This window comes from Suricata suricatta, chromosome 12, assembly GCF_006229205.1.
Source record: "Suricata suricatta isolate VVHF042 chromosome 12, meerkat_22Aug2017_6uvM2_HiC, whole genome shotgun sequence".
NCBI lineage: Eukaryota > Metazoa > Chordata > Mammalia > Carnivora > Herpestidae > Suricata > Suricata suricatta.
In genome coordinates, this window is record NC_043711.1 from 29,305,782 (window position 1) to 29,317,937 (window position 12,156).

The 12,156-nt window shown below is 38.2% G+C and overlaps 1 protein-coding gene across 1 annotated transcript in view; it reads right to left on the reverse strand.

Annotated features, from left to right (window-relative positions):
* The window catches only part of CADPS (calcium dependent secretion activator), a 467,826-nt gene that overhangs the window by 111,954 nt on the left and 343,716 nt on the right, over positions 1 to 12,156 (reverse strand). Inside the window, 4 exon segments of the mRNA XM_029917033.1 lie at positions 2,546 to 2,563; positions 5,851 to 5,974; positions 6,385 to 6,448; positions 8,156 to 8,257. Of these exon segments, the coding sequence (XP_029772893.1) occupies positions 2,546 to 2,563; positions 5,851 to 5,974; positions 6,385 to 6,448; positions 8,156 to 8,257 (308 nt within the window).

A 12,156-nucleotide genomic window follows, 5' to 3' on the forward strand; every position in this document is an offset into this window, starting at 1 on the left:
TTATGATGCTCAGAAAATTATGCAAGTATTTAGCCAAGAACTGAGGGAAAACAGCAATAGTAGTGTAGACTTTCTCAGAGCTTGCTGGGTTCAGAATGTGTGATGGTTTAAACGAAATGTATTTAAAATGATAGAATTCATTTGCAGGAGTCACAGCTTTTCTTTTAGAGAGTAGCAGTCTTTTACATGTTTTTTTAAAAAGATACTGTAATTAAATAGCACATTTAATTTCTAATATTACCACCAGACAGAAAGTGTAAGCCCAGCAGAATGCCATGTGCAGAGTCCCATAGCCTACTGAAGCACAGCCTGACTGAAGGACACCCAGTTTACGTAGGTGACCCCAGCTGTGTCCAGCCACCTGTGTTGGTTGGCTTTGCATACCCATCTGTATGTTTGTGCTTTGTTCTCTCTAAGGAAATTGAAGACAGAGGGGAAGGGTAAGAAAAAAGATTTAAAGATCAGGAAAGAAACAATTATAGTGATGATTGTGATTTAGGTCTGCTTTGCCTAGAAGAGACTTTAGACATACCAAGCTTTAAATCTGTCTCTGCTTTGACCTTAACCCTTTAGGTCTAGTTTTATTCTCTTGCTGCTACCCAGTCCTTTCTGTCCATCACTCTATGGGCAGTATGATTTTTATGGAGTTCAAATGACCAAGCTGCTCCCTTGCTTAAAAAGCCTTCACCTTTGGAAGTGAGACCTGTGGATTTTTTTTCCCTTGAAAAACCCATATGTATGTAAAAGTTGGCATAGATTCTAGGTTAGGAACTTCTGGACAATGAGATACAGTCTGAACTCTATTATTAAGGCGTATATGAGATCATGCCTCCTGCCTCCATTGCCATTTTCACCCATTACTGCTATCATTTCACCTTATTTAGCAATCACATTGAATTACAGAATATTTAAGAGTGTGATATCTGGGCTCAGAGTCTGGCTCTATCACTCACAGGTGGTAACAGGTGTGTTATCTAACCTGTGTTTCAGATTGCTTATCTCTAAAATGGGATGGCTCAGTCAGTTAAGTGGCTGACTTTGGCTCAGGTCATGATCTCACAGTTCACAAGTTTGAGCCCCATGTTGGGCTCTGTGCTGACAGCTCAGAGCCTGGAGCCTGCTTCTGATTCTGTGTCTCCCTCTCTCTCTGACCTCCCCTACTCACACTCTGTGTGTGTGTCTCTCTCTCAAAAAATAAATAAATGTTAAAAATTTTTTAAATAAATACAATGGGATGAACAGTAGTATCTACCTCATAAGGGGTTTTGAAATTAAATGAATTAATACATTAAAAAGCACTTATGGTCATACCTGGCACATAATACACATTGAATAGGGCTTAGCTACTTTTATTAGGTATATGGTTTTATAGATTTGCACATAGTATTCTCTCTGTTTAGGATGCCTGTCCATTTGACAATGTCAGCTTCCTTTCACCAATCCTACTTTATTTTTCAAGATGTATTCAATCTCACTATCCTTGTGAAAACGTCCATGGTTTTCTGGTATGCATTCTTGCATGTCACTTTATCACTTGGTTTTGCTGTGAACTGAGTTTGTGATTTCCACTTACACACTCATTTGCACATACGGTCCACAAAATTAGCACCTACTTCCCTCTTGTTTCCTAGGCCCTGGCTTTCACGACTGTACCTAGAATGTGGTAGGCTCCCACTAAGAACTTGTGGAATGAATGAATGAATGGATGGATGAATACCTTCTCTTTCAGGGAGAGAAAGACTCATGTGTCTTGAACATAGGGTTGTGAATCTTCAAATACCTACTGCCAGCGTAGTGCTTAGATTAAATTAAATATGTTTAGCATTGATGACATGATAATTATCTTTTGAGGATTTTTTCAATTTAAAAACAACGACCAAATATAAAATACATTAATATAAATCATACATAAACTTTACGTATTAAAGTGTTACGTTAAGGCTTTCCTCAAAATATGCTCAGAAGTTTGGGGTCAAAACAGGACGATAATTTCCAAAGCCAGAGAGCTTTCTAAGACCTTTCCTTCCGGAACACTTTCAGCAACGCCCCCTACTCAGCCACCCACTGCATGCATCCTGTCTTATCACACGATACACACAAGAACAACACAGACACAACTCGTCTCTGTCTTGGCTGATAAACATTCATCAAAAAACAGAAACTTCTCAATAGGGCAGGGGACGGAAAAAAGAAATGAAAAACAAATAAGAAGAGTAGTTTGGTTCAGTAACTTATTGTTTTAAACGCGTGAGGCCCAATCACTGAAATCCTGAAACCGAAGATGAAATGGAGCTCCGCAGCTAACCAGAGTTCTGTTCCTTCAAAGCTTATGCCTTTACGGAAACTCTGCTCTATAGAGGTCAACACCTAATGTGCAAGAGATATAGTTAGACAGCACAAATTAACTCCTTAAGTATCATCGCAACTCCCCATCAGTCTTTGGGAGTTTATACATTAAGGAGCTCTTAAAAAACAAAAACAAAAACAGAAGCTCAATATAACTCCACAGTCCTGATAGTTTATAATGCATATACAGTTGGTTCACCTGCATCCTTTTGATTCTCTATTTGAAAGAGAGAGCACAACAAGGAGAGAAGAGAGAGAGAAACAAGAACACATATGCAGGATTAATGAGCAAATGGACCAAAATGCCCCCCATTTATGTGTGATACATGATATTGGAAGGAAAAGGTTGCCCTTGGGTTCCCACCGCCCCGAAGTGTGGGGGCCAGCAAAAAAAGGCTCCTTCACAGAGGTGGAAAATGCTGCACAAATAGAAAATTAGTAAAATTAAGTTTAATGTGAAATCAAGGTATGAAACATACACGAACTCTCCAAGTGACAATTAAGTCAAATGTTCTAGCCAGAGCTTAGAGGACAGGGACAAGTCAAAATCTCCAGAGAGAATAAGGAAAAGCTTCCCAGCTTGAGAGAGAACAGACAGGAGGCATACAAGATCTAATTTTTACAGAAGATGGACCACCTTGTGTGGTCTTATACCCATAATAGTTTCACATCTTAAACATGGAAGAGAAGGCATGATTTTGCCCCAGCTACCCCTTTTCTGACGCCTAACGCATTGCTCCCGGCCTAGCAGCTACCTTTTGATTGTGTACCAGTGACAAGCACTTTACAAATTGGGGTTACACACAAGCAAAGTAAAAATGCATTCAGGTCACAGACAGAGAATAACTGAAAAACTTACGGACAAATCTGAGTTTATCACAAACAAATGGCTTAATTGTCTAACCTGTTTGAGGCTGATAAAAAGTGACTGGACTTCTCACACTGGGTTTCACAGACAGAATCAACAGACAAGCCAATGCTAAAAAACTTGAAGCAAGGAGAGTGAGTTGGTTTGGATCTGGATTTTCTTGAAATAATGAAAACAGAAAGAGTGAAGACAGCATGGCGAGGAGGTGGTAGGTACTCACGAATGGTTAAATCCATCACTTGGGAGGCCAAGCAGAAGACAGGATGCTCATACATTTCTCTCTTTTTCCCTATAAAAGAGGATTTGGGCATGCAAGAGGCTTAGGTCAGAGGTAAAGAGGTTAAAGGTCATAGGTTAGAGGAATACGTTACATTAGCTCAAAGGAAAATAGCCACAGAGTATTTTGGGATAAACACAGGATAAAAGAAAAAGGAGTTTCAAAATTGGAGATCTACTGGATTAACCATTCAGCATGCCGTGAGTCACGAGAGAGATTGTGACCATGATTTTACACATCTCTTTAGAATTGTTTGCAAGAGTACAATGACCAAAAACATCATGAGTAAAGGGAAACAGAATTTCATTGATTTAAGGCTCCAAGATACTAAGGATTTCAGACTTTAGTATCTAAGGCTCTTGAGGTATTTCTTCATAAACATAGTCTCCAGCAATATCACTACAACTTCATTCCAAAATTCTCAGGGGACTAAGCTGTTAGTGCTCACAGAGGGGCTCAAATATAAAAATGTAAGATTTCTTTTCTGAGCATAGGATCAGAACCTTGTAAAAGAAAGTCGTTTGGTAGTAGTATCTTCAAAGCTGCAATGTCTCAACCTACGGTGGACTATGTTCATGAAAGAAAACCTGATACATGCAGCCAGAGGATGTTGGGTTGTCTGAATTAACAATCCCAGCATGCTTTGAAATTGGTGTCACAGCCACTTTTGCAGAGGTAATGTCAAAAAGTGGCTGAGCCAATCACGGACAAGGAAGGAGAGAAGCGGAAGAGAGCAGGTAGTGTGGAATGAGGTACTTCTCTGAAAAGAGAGTTGGAAAAAAAAGATTGGTTTCTTCAAAGAATCCCCAGACCTAAAAGTCACAGTGCAAAAGATAATTAACACAACCAAGAAGAATTGAGGCACAAAAGGAAATTACAGATCAGCTGATCTACTTTGGAAATGAATGCATTTTTACTTACAGATCTTAAAGTTTGTTTTTGGATATATTTATCTGAAAGAAGAGAGCAGATCTTACCGAAAGACTAGTAACAACTAGACCAAGGCCTACGAGGCAGCAGCCATGGCAAATGGACGTTTCTTGATCCCATCCCATCTATGGCCTTGCCTAGAATTATTAGGTACCTGGTTGACTTTACCAAATACAACCAATCATTATGTCCTGGGAAGGTAAATGCTAGAACAATTATTTGCTGATATAGCCCTTTAATGATCTTCTTGTTCCTCTATTTTTGCTGCTCATTACCAAGTCAAGAGTTGATAAACATCCTTTTAGTGCCCAATTCTTAAGTGTTTCTCCCTTGGTGCATAGCAATGAATTCATTACCACTGGTACACAATTTGCATTGTCAGACAGACAAAATTGAGAGAGGGAGGACATGTAATGTACAGAACACTGCGATTTGACATGACCTTAACCTAATTCTCTAAGGAAACAAGGACTTCGGCAGGGTAAGTGATAGGGTTTTGGCGGTTGATAAGGTCTTTTTTTTTTCCCCAGTCAAGTCCTGAAGGCAGACAATGGGCATTTGCTGGTTTTAGTCAGGTGTTTCACATGTGAGAGAACATCAGATTCCAGAATGCGGACACATTGAGTTTTGCACACAGAACTTCCACATTTATACACTTACACCACTGGTCAAGTTGGGTGTGGTTTTCAAATCACCCTATAGCAGCCAACAGGGTAACAATGAAAAGTGATTAATACCTTTGCAAATGAATAGGTCCCAAAGAACCATATCTTCTCAAGTAGAGTTTACTCAAAGTGCCTTTTGGGTGATTACTTGGTCATCAGTGCCTGCTTCCCTAAAACTTGAGAGGGAGTGGTAACAACCATCCTAGGTCTGGAGCAACAAGAATGAATGAGATCTAAAGCAAACCAGGAGCCATCAGAGACAGCTTGTCACCAACCTGCCATCATGTTTGAAAATGTTACCCAAAGAAAAGATACTTTCAAGGGGCAAGAAAGAGTAAGCAAAAATCTTCATGTTGTTTTGTTCAATTCTTGTTTTACCTCCAATGCTATCAACAGTGGACCACAAAGTGCTTTATTTTCCTCTATTTAAAGAAGGTAGCAATCCTACAGAACCGCTTCATAGGAAAACATTAGTCACGGAGCAAAGTTAATGCGGACACAGACTCTCAAAAGGACCTTCGTTATCTGATAACATCCTCTATTCAGCATTCTTCCCCTCCAAAGACTGTTGGCTGAGCCCCTCTTCTTGATTCACTTATTTGGCCACAGCCAAGGAAGCTTTCATATTTCAAGTGCTTTCAGGTTTCAATTTAACATATTCACATGGACCACTGTTTTCTGGTGCCCATTAGAAAAGACAGACTCTTCCCCGGGGAGGCATACCAAAACTTAAAGAAATAATTGGGGGCAGAAGGGAGCCTTACCTTCGATTTTAGCATATTCTGAGAGCCGGGAATAGTTGACTAAAGCAGCCTGCTCTAGACATTTCCGGATGACTGTTTTTACCTCCTCTTGTGGTACAGGGGTAACAATATCTTTCATCAAAACCTTTAGGTGGGGAAAAAAACATTATTAAGATGGTTCCACCAAATGTGTTACACATTTATATTTCTTCAAGAGCTCAAGTTTCAAATGAGTTGTGAATGCCTCCTTTGACTTAACACTGATTGAAAGTCATGGTTAGGAGAACACAGAGCTCTAATGCACAGTTAGGATGGCAAAGCCTGTCTATGAATCAAGGAAGGGCCAGGAACATATCTTCAATATATGCTAACTATTTGGGAGTTTGGAGATAAAATATCTAGAATTTTGGCAGTTTCCCCACGTTTATTCTGGTATTTGATAAATGGTAAGCGAAACCTTGAAAAATGACAAACGAGGTCATTCAGCCATAATATTCCATTACAATTATGTTTATGTCTGCATATATGTACTCTGTCTTTTACTTCCATCCTTACCCGTTCCAGGAGTGATAGAGTTGCTTTCAAAGCACCTTCAGGTCGACCAAATGGAAAGCAATACCTAAAAAAGAGAGAACATTCTTCAGGTTGCCCAAATACATTACATTTCAGCATGAAATATGCTGCAATTTGATTCCTATAGCAACTCTTTTTGAGGAACAGAAAATGCTTTTTATTTTGTCACGTTGTGTTATGTTAATCTGAATTCACACCATATATGTGTGTATATAATGTATATATGTGTATGTGTGAATAATGACTAAAGAGAGACTCTGCAAATGTCTGCAGCAGAAAAGAATATTTAGAGTGATGGTATAAGGCTCTGTTTAGATTTCTATTGTGAAGGAAAACCATTTGTTAGCTCACGTGTGACCGTATATATTATTATAAAGAGCAGCGGTAAAAAAAAAAAAAAAGATATTAGTTGAAACAGGCTAAAATCCTAACATATTTACTCAGATCTCCGAAGGATTTACTATAGGACATGAAGGAGTGTATTTTGAGCAAATTCATGCTTTTGCTAGGTATCCTTCCTTGATTGTGGTTTTTAATTGATATTGGGTCTTTTGTTATCGGTGAAACATCTTGCATATAGTGAATAACCAATAAAAATTTATCCCAGAGGATTTTGATGGCACAGAAGGAACTAAGTCCTGTACTCCTAAGAATTCCATTGACTATTTTGGGCTGTCATAGCCCCTTCGAGACACTGTTCCTCATGGTACAGAGGGACCAGCAGAGGCTACTTAAATTCAAATGATCTCCTGTGCATGTATCTGACTGGGTGGTCTGGGGCAGTTCCATAACTCTCTCAGCTTCAGTTTACTTTTTATTTAATGGGGATCAGAATAACTACCTTACAAAGTTGTTCTGGGGATTAAAAAATTGAGTTAACACCTACCCAGCTGTTAGTGCTATATCTTGACTTATAGGACTATAGAAAATGTTTAATAAAAGGATCTATTTATTATTATGAATGTTCTTAACTATTTTTGAGTTACTACCTCAGGATCTCTAGTCCGGAAGCACTAGTGCAGCACTGGAAATGTATAATTTGCTGCTATGTTGTGCAAGGCTGAAGGCTTGGACCTGCTCGCTGCGTCCAGGGTGTGGGGAAGAGTCAATCTGCCAGGGCAGATCTACGTTTCCTTCTTTGCCTGCATAGACAGCTAGTCCTGTTTCTGAGGTCAGAGTAAAGGTGGAGACTCTTGTATGGATCCCACTGTCTTCTCTGTTCATGTGATCTGATTCACAGGATTTTTCGCTGATTTAGGAACCTCATGGAAACATCACATTCAACTTTTTAACAGCGTTTTAAGAAATGAATGGATCACCAGTGTCAGCTTGCAAAAGGAGGGCTCTGGTCTTTTTGTGGAAGTAGAATGAACTGAAGATTTCAAAGTCTCCTGGCTATTATGGAACCCTGTCCTATGGGTTTTCATTTTCATTCAGTTACTTTTTTTTTTTTAAGAGGGAGAGAGAGAACGAGGGAAGAGGTGAGGCAGAGAAAGAGAGAAAAATAGAGAAAACCCCAAGCAGGCTCCATGCTCCCCACATGGGGCTCGATCCCACAACCTAGGCATCATGACCTAAGCTGAAATCAAGAGTCAGATGCTCAACTGACTGAGCCACCCAGGTGCCCCTCCATTCAGCTTTTCTAAATATCCAACATGTCACTGACAGGTTAACAGTTTTAGAAAGTCAAGTCCTTTATTTGCCCCGCCCCAGTCTCCCCCTCCTAATTAGCCCCTCCACCCCAGATCCTTACCTAAAATGTGTAATCTGATTTTCCAACAGAACTCTGAGTCTCTCTTTGATTTCTTCGAAACGTTCCTTCTCTTCAACAGTCACGGTTCCAATTCCATCAGGCCTGAAAGAAGACATGTCATGAAGTGACGGGAACCTCACACACGGACATCATCAAATCACATCTCCAGCAGGAGGAAACTGTCCGCTTTAGGAGAACAATTACAATGATCGATGTGATCTTAGAAGTCCTGCTTTTCAGAGCTGGCTACTAAAGAGCATGGGGTATTCTGAGGTTATCTTTTGGAGACATTTGTAGTGCTGTCACTCATGTATTGTGAAATGGTAAAATGCACAAACTGGTGGCTAGAAAGTCTAGTGTCTAGACCTTTTGTTTGGTTCATAGCTTCTTAAGATTTTTGAACTATTTGCCATCATTTTTTAAGGTTTATTTATTTATTTATGTAGAGTGTGGGAGAGAGGCAGAGAGACGGAGGGAGGGAGAAAAATCCCACACAGACTCTATTTGCCAGCATTTAAAAAAAAAGTTTATTTATTTATTTAGAGTGTGGGAGAGGGGCAGAGAGAAGGGGGAGAGAGAGAGAGAATCCCAAGCAGGCTCTACATGGTCAGCATAAAGCCCAATGCAGGGCTCAGACCATGAACAATAGATTAGGACCTGAGCCAAAGTTGGATGCTTAACTGACTGAGCCACCCGGGTGCCCCAATTTGCCAGCAAGTTTTAGAGTTGGGAAAGTTTATAACACAATTCTTTTGAAAATTTGGAACAATTAGTATTAATTGGTGAGTGACAAGTAACAACTTCTTTTTTAGCAAGGGCAGGCACTTACCTGTCCACATCTCTAAATTATATTAAATATCTCTCTTATAGGCACCTAGGTTCAGGACCCCTGAATTATGCACACAAACTTCCACAAAAAAACAGATGCTTTGTAAATATGTCTTTCTTCATGTTAAATGTTCCTAGATGACTCAATATCCAGTTTATAATTACAGATGTTCAGATTCACTTAAGCACTCATGTGAAAAGCAAATTATAAGACACTGTAGAAAGTAAAAGACAGTGATGAAAGAAATTAAAGAAAATATAAATAAGTGGAAAGATGTCCTGTATTTATGGATTAGAAGCATTAGTATTGTTAAAATGTCCATACTTCCCCAAGCCATCTATAGATTCAGTGCAATCCCTATCAACATTCCAGGGGCATTTTTTTTTTTTTTTTTACAAAAATAGAAAGAAACAATCCTAACCTGTATGGAACCACGAAAGACCCAAAGAGCCAAAATAATCCCAATAAAGAACAAAGTTGGAGATATCACAATTCATGATGTCAAAGTTTATTGCAAAGCTACAGTAATCAAAACAGAATGGTATTGGCATGAAAACAGATGCATAGACCAAGAGAACAGAACTGAGAACCCAGAAACAAACGCTGCATATATGGTCACCTAATATTTTTGAGAGGGGAGCCAAAGATAAACAATGGGGAAGAACAGTCTCTTCAATAAGTGATGTTGGGGAAAACTGGATATTCATATGCAAAATAATAAAACTGGACTCCTATCTTGCACCATTCACAAAATTAATTCAAAATGGATTAAAGACTTAGCTATAAGACTTGAAACTGTAAAAATTCTAGAAGAAAGCATAGGGAAAAATCTCTTTGACACTGGCCTTGGCAACGACTTTTTTGGATATGACACTAAAAGTAGAAGCAACCAAAGCAAAAATAGACAAGTGGGGATATATTAAACTAAAAAATTTCTGCACAGCAAAATAAAAAGGTAACCTATCGAATGGAAGGATATACTGGCAAACTGTCTATCTGATAAGATAACAGAAATTAAAAATCATTCAATTAAAAAATGGGCAGAGACTTGAATAGACAAATGGACTTGAATAGTCTTCCAAAGAAGACGTACAAAAGGCCAAAAGATACATAAAAACATCACTCATCATCAGGGAAATGCAAATCAAAGTCACAATGAGATATCACTTCACACCAGTTAGAATGGCTCATATTGAAAAGACAAGAAGTTTGGCAAGGATGTGGAGAAACAGAAACTCTCAATGCAGTGTTGGTGGGAATGTAAACTGGTACAGCTGCTGTGGAAAACAGTATGAAGGTTCCTCAAAAAATTAAAAACAGAACTATCACATAACCTAGTAATTCCACATCTGGATATATACCTGAAGGAAAGTAAATCATTATTTTGAGGACATATCTGCACTCCTGTGTTCACTGCAACATTATTCACAATAGCCAAGAGATGGAAACAACCCAAGTGTCTATTGATAGATGAATGGATAAAGGAAATGAATGGATAAATATATATATGATGGAATATTTTTATATGATGAAATATAAATAGATAAAGGAAATGAATGGATATATATATATATATATATATATATATGATGGAATATTTTTTATACGATGGAATAGTATTCAGGCATAAAAGAAAGGAAATCCTGCTTTTTGAGACAAATGGATGGAACTTGAAGGCATTATGCTAAGTGAAATAAGTCAGACAGAGAAAGACAGATACTTCATGCCCTCACACATTGAATCTGAAAAAGTCATACTCATAAGAATAAAGAGTAGAATAGTAGTTGCCATAGCCCGAGGGCTGGGGGAAACAGGGAGCTGTTAACTAAAGGGTACAAACCCCCATCTATAAGATGAGTAATGTACAGTGACTACAATGAACAGTGCTGTATTTATATACTTGAAAATTGTTAAGAGAGTAGATCTTAAATGTTACCACCCACACTAAAAAATGATAATTATGTGAGGGGATGTAGGTGTTGACTACCCTTGTCATAATGGTGATCTCACAGTATATATGTATATCAAATCATCACTTTGTATACCTTGTAAACTCATGCAGGTTATATGTTAATATCTCAATAAAGCCAGGGAAAAAGAGAACAAACCACATATGATGCTTTTTGATGCTAGTGAACTATCGGTCATCTTAATAAAAAGAAGGATCCTAGCAAAAATAAGTGAATTTCAGTTTAAACCCAGTATTCTCATCTTTCTAAATCACCATTAGGTTTCCACACATTTTTCCTACTTGCTTTAGATGGTTCAAGTTGAAAATACAAAGGGAAGTTGCATATTTATAGCCCAAATTTATCTGTGCCAAATTAGACGTAGGATAATCTGACCCATTCAAAGACTTCAGCTTCCCAGATCCCGTAGTGACTTGTTTTGACTACTGGCTGAGCCAGTTTGCAGATTGGTGTGTCACCATGAAACTTTATTGGAACATTCTTCAGTTTGCAAATGCAAGTCATCTTGAGACCAAACAAATGGTCTTATTTATAGGCCTTCTCAAGGATCCAGCATAAGTTGGGAAAATCTTGTATACTAGACCAGTCTGACTGCACAAAAGACTTGGCAAATGACAGCAATGTACCTCCTGTTAGGGGTTAATTGGTCAGCTTTCCTTCTTTATAAATACTAAAAATTCCCCACTTGGAAAAAAAAAAAAAGAAATAACAAGAAAACTTCCCCTCCCCCACATTATAAAAAACACCCCTAAAGAGTAAACTTCTATAAAATCCATTTCTTCACACTCCCCTGAACTTCAAGGAGGAAGGCCAAATAGTAAATATCAGGTAGGATGTTGAAATATGAATATGTCTTTATTTTCATATTTTCTAGATAAATCCTAAATTGTAATTTACAAAGTTTATTTACATTTTTTTCAAAGATTTTTTTTCAGTAATTTCTATATCCAACGTGGGGTGCGAACCTAAAACCTCAAGATCAAGTCGTTTGCTCTATTGAGTGTGACAGTCAGGTGCCCCTATCTAAAATTTTTTACATATGAAATGTCCATACATTAATCTGTCCATATGTGAATCTGTAGGTAGATCTCAGTATGAATTCATTGGCCTCCACAAAATACAGGTAATTTTTTTGCGTGTGGTAACTTCTCATGTGCATAATCCATCACTTTCTTTAGCTGTGGTTTTTAGATTTAGATTTT